This window comes from Rutidosis leptorrhynchoides, chromosome 11 (assembly GCF_046630445.1).
Source record: "Rutidosis leptorrhynchoides isolate AG116_Rl617_1_P2 chromosome 11, CSIRO_AGI_Rlap_v1, whole genome shotgun sequence".
Lineage (NCBI taxonomy): Eukaryota > Viridiplantae > Streptophyta > Magnoliopsida > Asterales > Asteraceae > Rutidosis > Rutidosis leptorrhynchoides.
In genome coordinates this window covers 235,229,650-235,237,757 of record NC_092343.1, presented here as the reverse complement: position 1 = coordinate 235,237,757, position 8,108 = coordinate 235,229,650, and the positions used below count along the sequence as shown (strand labels likewise).

The 8,108-nt window shown below is 36.0% G+C and overlaps 1 protein-coding gene across 1 annotated transcript; it reads right to left on the bottom strand.

Annotated features, from left to right (window-relative positions):
* Positions 1-324: 324 nt before the first annotated feature.
* On the bottom strand, positions 325-2,313 carry LOC139877813 (uncharacterized). Its single transcript, XM_071865226.1, has 7 exons — positions 2,219-2,313; positions 1,406-1,453; positions 1,283-1,319; positions 1,100-1,190; positions 893-1,017; positions 715-790; positions 325-522 (listed from the first exon to the last, which is right to left on the bottom strand). Exons 1-7 carry the CDS (start codon positions 2,233-2,235, stop codon positions 518-520), a joined length of 399 nt encoding a protein of 132 aa, XP_071721327.1. The 5' UTR covers positions 2,236-2,313; the 3' UTR covers positions 325-517.
* Positions 2,314-8,108: the final 5,795 nt, after the last annotated feature.

Here is an 8,108-nt window from a genome sequence, read left to right as displayed (position 1 = left end):
ATAAAGTAACGTCTGTATTGCAAAAGTAAAAAAGAAAAATGTACATTTGAATTCAAGGTCAAAGAAAAACCTGTAGCCTTTATAATATTATAATATATCTATATCTATATTTGATGATAATATACGGTTTACACGCTAGTTAGTATGTAACGGGGACCCGAATACCCGTGGGGATACCCGTTTACCCGCAAGTTAGTAATTAAATGGGGTCCCGTCGGGTTTGGGACAGGGTTTCTTAATCGGGTTTGGGTTCGAGATTACCTATACCCGCCCGATGCCATCCCTATTTGCAGGCAATTAAGCCCATTAAAGTGCAAGTAAACAGGACCAAATTCAGTTTTGACTAAGTAAAATACTTCATCCATCTTGTCTCAAATACTTAAATATAATATGAAATTTATGATGGAAATAACTAGTAGTGAGACAAGTTTTGTCTAAATAAGCTAAGGCTATACACCTTTAGCACTAACCATCAGCTTCGATTTACTCGATGTCCTCAACAGCATCAATAGTTTTGTCAGCCTACAAAACAAAATGACATGCTTAAAGTGGCGTTTAAAAATATTGATTAACCAGACTAGAACAATCTCCAGCATATATAATAATTTTAGTATTGATTTATTTATAATATGACCATATATTTAGTGATTTAGTTCGGTGCACAAGATCTGTAAGACATACATGTCTCCATGAATGAGTGAAATTATTTATTACCTCCGCCGCCACCACTGCTGCCAGCACCTGTGTTGACAGTGAGGCTTTCAATCATGTTGATGAAGCGTACTTTGTTCTACAAAACAAAATCTCAACAAGTATTAATATGCGTAACAGGTTAAAAATGAAAAAATATATGTGTGTGTGTGTGTGTGTGTGTGTGTGTGTGTGTGTGTACCTCATTAAATGTCCCGTCCACCACTTTTTTGAGCTCATCCAAAAAACGCGACATGACGTTTTTAATCAACGTATCTTGAGCCACAGTCATTTCTCGGAAATTATGCACCAAATGTTTTTTTGCATCTACGTACAGTATTTTGAAAGATGGTGGTTAGTGTAGCAATATTTAAATCATATTTATTTGGAATTAGGGAAGGTTTTATACCATCTAAATTTTTAAGAGGAGCTGCTAAATCCCTGACCATTTGGGTACATCTTTCGACAAATTCAAGCTCACTTTCCATTGATTTTCTAATCTACGTATTAGAAATCAAAAAACAGTTAAAAAAAAAAAATTAGAGAAGAAATACGTTTTAATACAAATTATAGTGTTATAATATTTACATACCTCGGTGAAATGTGACTCCCTATTACCAATAACCGTCCTGTAATTGAAACGATATAAACATTTGAAATTAAAATTATTATTACTAGATACCAGATAAATGGTTGAAGACGAGGAGTTACTTACCTCCTTTCATTTAACACACGCATGCACTCGTTGATTTTAGCGTCAAAACTGGCAGGAAAAAAAATATATTTATATATATTATTAAGGTGCAATCAACAAAACATCGAGTAGCATAGCAACCAACTATCATATCATGCAAATTCCAAATAGCACAAACATGCATAAACCAAGAATAAAACCTTAATAGGTCAAATAAACTCATTTTTTCGATAATAAAACTGTATAATAATCAACAACTAAACCCAATCAAATTATGTCAATCACAACAATTATTAAAACTGAATATAAAGAATATATTTGAACTTTCAAAGCAGCAAGGCCTGGTGTTTATGATTTATTTAGTGACACACACATACATATGAAGAGAGTGCTACTGAGTAAAATATATAAAAGGCAAAAAGGGATGGGACTGAAAGCTTTAGCTGTATTCTGAATTGAAAAATAGGGTAAAATGAACTGCCTGCAGCATACTCATGGCCAATTTGGAAATTATCATATAAGATTCACAAACTATTTTGGTTTTAACCAGTGTTACAACGAAATTCTCAAAATCACAATGTGCAAGCTCAACGTTAATACATTATTATGATTTTAACAATTACTTTTAATCATTTTCTTCTTTTTTTAGTTTCAATTGTTTACTCATCATACAGAAGAACTGGTATCAATCAATACATAGAAACATAATTATAGCAGAGCACTTACTTATAATCTCAATAAGTTACAAATATACATACATTATACGAATTACAACTAACCAATGTTTTCCAAAACATCAATTTATTTCTTTACATACGAATTGAAGGAACGTACCTTGAATTTGTCGACATTAATTCAGGATTGATGAAAGAAAAAAGGTTCAAGAGATCGTAAGATTGTGGCCGGTTCCTGAACTCTAGGGTTTCTAATTGGGGTTATATCTTGACTGGTTGGGTTGTTGATTTCATGTAATCAGCTATTGGGCTACGAAAACTTGGGCTAAAATGGTTGCCTGGCCCTAGAATTGTACCGTATAAAATATTAGTAACCACATAATCTCAAGAAAGTTTTAAAACGAGGAAAAAAAAAAAAAAAAAACCCATTGAAGTGGGATGCTTTGGTTGGTTAAGGGTCGGCTAATTACGTGCTTTGATACAACAGTGTGGTCTTGTTCGATATGTTGGGTTTTAACAAGATTCAAAATACTTAGAACATTTTAAGAACCAAATTAAAGCGGAAGCATGTAAGTATTACCATTTGGAACTTGTAAATCTTTAACCAATTAAAGTTAAAACCCAATTAGGATCAAGTTATGAAACATGCTTACAAATTACAAGCAAGTAAAGAGATTATACCTTCTCCTAGCTTGTTGATAGATGATGATGAAGATGATGATGAATGGAGCTCCAAAACAATGAAACCTCAAGTAGTTATACCCCAAACTTGTTACCAACACCTTGTACTTTGGTTAGGATTTAATTAACACTTGTAAATAAGCTTGAAAAAAAGAAAAAGAACCCCTCTACCCTCCTTGAAGGCCACGGCCAGAAATGGCAGCAAAATGGAGAGAATGCAGTTTTTTTTCAAGTAATTTTGATGTCTTGCATGTGTGTGTGTTGGTCTTGCAAAATTATATTAGTTAATATGCACATGGGATGCAAGTAACAAGGTAAAAGCAAGTCAAAAGAGCATGCCTTCTACATACTCCCATGCCACTTCCAATTTTATTTATAAACTCATTTTATAAATCAAGATTTTATAAAACTAGTTTTTATAAAACTAGTTTTTATAAAACAAGATTATATAAGATGTATTCTTATAAACATGCATATTATTTGTAATTTGTATTTTACAAAACCAACTTGCAAAATGTAACATAACTTTAATGAATTATTTAACCTATAAATAATTAAATCCATATTATAAGTTATGTTTACATTATTTTATAAAACCATTTTTATAAAATGCAACTTAACTTTATTAATTATTTAACCTATAAATAATTAAATTCTTGTTATATAAATTATACCATAATTTATATACACATCAAGTAATATTATTAAGAAAACCATTTTTCTTAAATTTCAAGTGTCGCGTATTTGATCAATGAACCAATCGTTAAAATCAAATACGAATAAGGTGTCGGTAAGTTTGTTATTGGGTATGACCCGACTTGGATCATAACACATTAGCCACATTAATTTAATATGTCTCTCGGGCATATGAAATACCTTCAATCTCCCACTTGCACGAGAAACATAAGAAATTAATGCAAGTGATGGATACAGCCTAACACACCGTCCATCACCCCTAATATGTTATGACTTTGTGCCATTCAATAACATCATCCCTTTCGAGCTCCCTACTCGAACTGATATATGTAGGTGAATATTTCATTATCTCCTTTCGTCCTAGATGTCATGTCAAATCCAAGAGATACAGAGTGATCACTCTCTTATAGATTTAACTTTTCAGGCCTTAGACATCTGACTCTCAACGAATAAGAGGGACAAATTCCATCTTGACTACATACGTCCTAGATATACACTTTGTAATATACCTGAGTTCTTCCTTATGTACTACCATGTTTCAGAATAGCGAAGGAAAGAATCAAGGCACAGTACTTGTGAATATCCGGACCCAATATGTATCTCATGTCAGAGGATACAATGATATTCGCCTTTACTCAAGATTACATGTGATCAACCACAAAGGCTCTATACAGTAATTCTTGAGAGCGGGTCTTCCAATATTTGTTTCCCACAAATATCTATGAACCTTGGTTGCAATCTTGCCCCACATTCAACCTATGAATGTATACCAATCCGAGTTCATAATAGTCTAAACCTCACACTTGTTCCCACAAATGTGATCGACTACGGAAATTTAGAATAATTGCTTATTCATGGATGAAATATGCAAAATATGAACATAACTCAAATAAATTAACACCATCGTTATATTAATGAGTTTGAATAATTTCGTTCCGGTACAATACATAAATAGATCATATCCAATCACTAGAATATCGAAGCCCTAATGCACAAACATGTCCCTCATGTTTTGGCCCATGTAAAAGCTTCGTGAGTGGATCCGCAACATTATGATCTGTATGAACTTTGCGAATACATATCTTTCCTTTTTCAACTTCATCCCTTATGTAGTTGAATCTCCGCTCAATGTGACGAGTCTTTTGATGGGCACGAGGTTCCTTGATTTGAGCAATCGCACCCTCGTTGTCACAAAAGATCTCAAGAGGGTCCTGAATGGAAGGGACCACTCCTAAGTCGTCGATGAATTTCTTCATCCATGCAGCTTCCTGTGCTGCCAATGAGGCGGCAATGTACTCCGACTCTGTAGTGGATAACGCAACAACCTCCTGTTTCGAACTCTTCCAAGAGACCGCACCTCCATTTAATGTAAATACATAACCGGATTGTGATCGAGAATCATCTCGATCAGTTTGGAAGCTCGCGTCCACGTAACCTTTTACAGCGAGTTCCTCCTCACCAGATCCGTATATTAGAAACATATCCTTAGTCCTTCTAAGGTATTTCAATATACTTTTAACAGCAATCCAATGACTGTTTCCTGGGTTGTTCTGGTATCTACTTGTCAAGCTTAGAGCACATGACACATCCGGTCTAGTACATATCATTGCATACATGATAGACCCAATAGCAGATGCGTATGGGACTTTCTTCATTCTCTCTTGTTCATCTTTCGTGGCAGGACACTGAGATGAACTGAGAACGGTTCCCTTTTGAATAGGTACCAAACCTCTCTTAGAGTTTTCCATCTTGAACCTTTTCAAGATTTTATCAATGTATGTACTTTGACTTAAACCTATCAATCTCTTGGATCTATTCCTATAGATCCCTATCCCCAATATGTATTGTGCATCTCCAAGATCCTTAATGGAGAAGCAACTCTTTAGCCAAGTTTTGACTCCTTGCATTGTGGTAATATCATTCCCAAATAATAATATATCATCCACATATAGTACAAGGAATATGATAGTGCTCCCACTAGCTTTTTTATATACACAAGCTTCATCACCATTTTTAATGAAGCCAAATTTCTCGGCTTCCTCATTAAAACGATGATTCCACATTCTAGATGCTTGTTTCAATCCGTAGATTGACTTCTTTAACTTGCATACCCTTTTAGGATATTTTGGATCAACAAAACCTTCAGGCTGAACCATATAGACATCTTCCATAAGATATCCATTCAGGAAAGCGGTTTTGACATCCATTTGCCATATTTCATAGTCGTAGTGAGCAGCAATGGCAAATAATATCCTAATAGACTTTAGCATTGCCACTGGTGAGAAAGTTTCATCATAATCAACCCCTTGAGTTTGAGTGAAACCTTTTGCTACAAGTCTAGCTTTATATGTATCCAAGTTTCCATGTATGTCGGTTTTCTTCTTGAAAAGCCATTTGCAATCAACTAGCTTAGAGCTAGGAGGTTGCTCAACAAGTTCCCACACTTGGTTTTCATACATGGATTGCATCTCGGCGTTCATGGCATCCTGCCATTTATCTTTATCAATCCTTGATAAAGCATCTTCGTAGTTTGTCGGTTCATCCAAATCAACCGTATAGCAACCATCCACGAGAAACCCATATCTCTCGGGAGGATTGCTAATCCTACTAGATCTTCGAACGTCTTGTGTACCTTGATCATCCACTTGATCATTTTCAACAATTTCATGTTGAGTGCTAGTGTCAACCAATTGTGTATCATCTACTTGATCTTGAACCTCTTCAAGATCTATCTTCCTTTCACTATTTCCTTCCATTAGGAACTTAGTTTCAAGGAATTCCGCCTTCCGAGCAACAAATACATTCTGCTCGGATGGATCATAGAAATAGTATCCCATATCATCCTTGGGATATCCTATGAAGATACACTTCGTGGATCGAGCATTCAACTTATTAGGGACGTAACGCTTAGGATAAGCTTCACATCCCCACACCTTTAAGTATGATAGAGATGGAGGTTTACCAAACCACATCTCGTGAGGAGTTCGTTCCACTTTCTTGGTTGGGGCCATATTTAAAATACGAGCTGCGGAGCTTAGACAATAACCCCAAAATGATAGAGGTAACGAGCTTCTTGCCATCATAGATCGAACCATATCCATTAGGGTTCGGTTCCTCCTTTCGAAAACTCCATTAAGTTGGGGTGTTCCGGGTGGAGTAAGTTGTGAGATAATCCCACAACTCCTAAGATGATCTTGGAAGGCATCGCTTAGGTATTCACCTCCTCTATCGGTACGAAGTACCTTAATTGTCCTATTGAGTTGATTTTGTACTTCGTTTTGATATTCTTTGAATGCTTCAAACGTTTCGTCCTTGTGTCTTAATAAGTAGACATATCCGAAACGACTAAAGTCATCAATGAAAGTAACAAAGTATCTTTCACTATTCCTAGTCATGGGTTTAAAGGGTCCACATACATCCGAATGTATTAATCCCAATAAATCTTTAGCTCTTTCATAGGTCCCTTTGAAAGGTGCTTTAGTCATCTTGCCTTGTAAACAAGATTCACATACTTCAAACGAATCCATTTCATTTGATTTCAAAAGTCCATTCTTTTGAAGTGTATGCATTCGGTTCTTGTTTATGTGACCAAGGCGACAATGCCATAAGTAGGAATCACTCAAATCCCTTTTGAGTTTCTTGGTGCTTGTATGGTATATTGAGCTACTAGATAATGTGTCATCGTGAACCAATTCATAAATTCCATTTGAAGGTGAAGCCTTGAAATAGAATACATTATCTAAATAAAAGTGGATATCATCATTAACAAAATTAGGATTAAAACCACATTGTTTCAAACGGGAAACAGAAATAATGTTTCGACATAAGTCGGGTGCATACAAAACATCATTCAAAATAAGTTCCAAGCCACTTGGAAGTTTTAACACAAAGTCTCCTTGAGCTTTCACTTGTACTTTAGCTCCATTCCCCATGAAGAGACTTGATGTTCCCGTTTGCTTGTTACTTCTTTTGAACCCCTGCAAAGAATTGCAAATGTGAGTTCCACATCCAGTGTCTAATACCCATGTATTAGAAGAAGCAATACTAAGCTCTATATATACCATATATATATTACCTGAGGTTTGCCCCGCATCCCTCTTCTCCTTCAACTCCTTAAGGTAGACCGGACAGTTTCGTTTCCAATGACCCATCTCACCGCAACCGAAACATGGGTCTTCCTTGGGGTTTGCCTTCTCGGTTACCTTTTGTTTCTTAGCTTTGTTCTTGGTTGGGGTAACCATCTTCCCCTTCCCTTTGCCTTGATGGGCGGGTCCTTTTCTCTTAGCCACTTTTGGCTTAGAGGTGTTACCTTTGGATCCACCTTGATCGATTGCTAACACGGGTAAAGCCCTTTTACCCATGCTAGTTTCCGCCGTTCTAAGCATACCGTGAAGCTCACCTATGCTCTTATCCATCCCATTCATATTGTAATTAATTACAAATTGATCAAACCTTTTTGATAGGGAGTTAAGAATAAGATCGGTGGCTAACTCATTTGATATGTTTAGGTTAAGTCGGTTAGCACGATTGATAAGGCTTTTCATCTTGAGTACATAAGATGAAACCGATTGGGTATCGTCCATACGACAAGCATGTAGCGCCCGAACCGTTTCGAATCGCTCGACACGCGCTTGTTGAAGGAACATCTCCTTCAATTGCGTTATCATGTCGTA

Excerpts from the sequence above, each read along its gene's own strand:
- LOC139877813 (XM_071865226.1), bottom strand. Across the intron at positions 1,320-1,405 it reads CGTGTGTTAAATGAAAGGAG|GACGGTTATTGGTAATAGGG; the intron begins GTAAGTAACTCC and ends TTTCAATTACAG. Across the intron at positions 1,191-1,282 it reads GGGAGTCACATTTCACCGAG|ATTAGAAAATCAATGGAAAG; the intron begins GTATGTAAATAT and ends TCTAATACGTAG.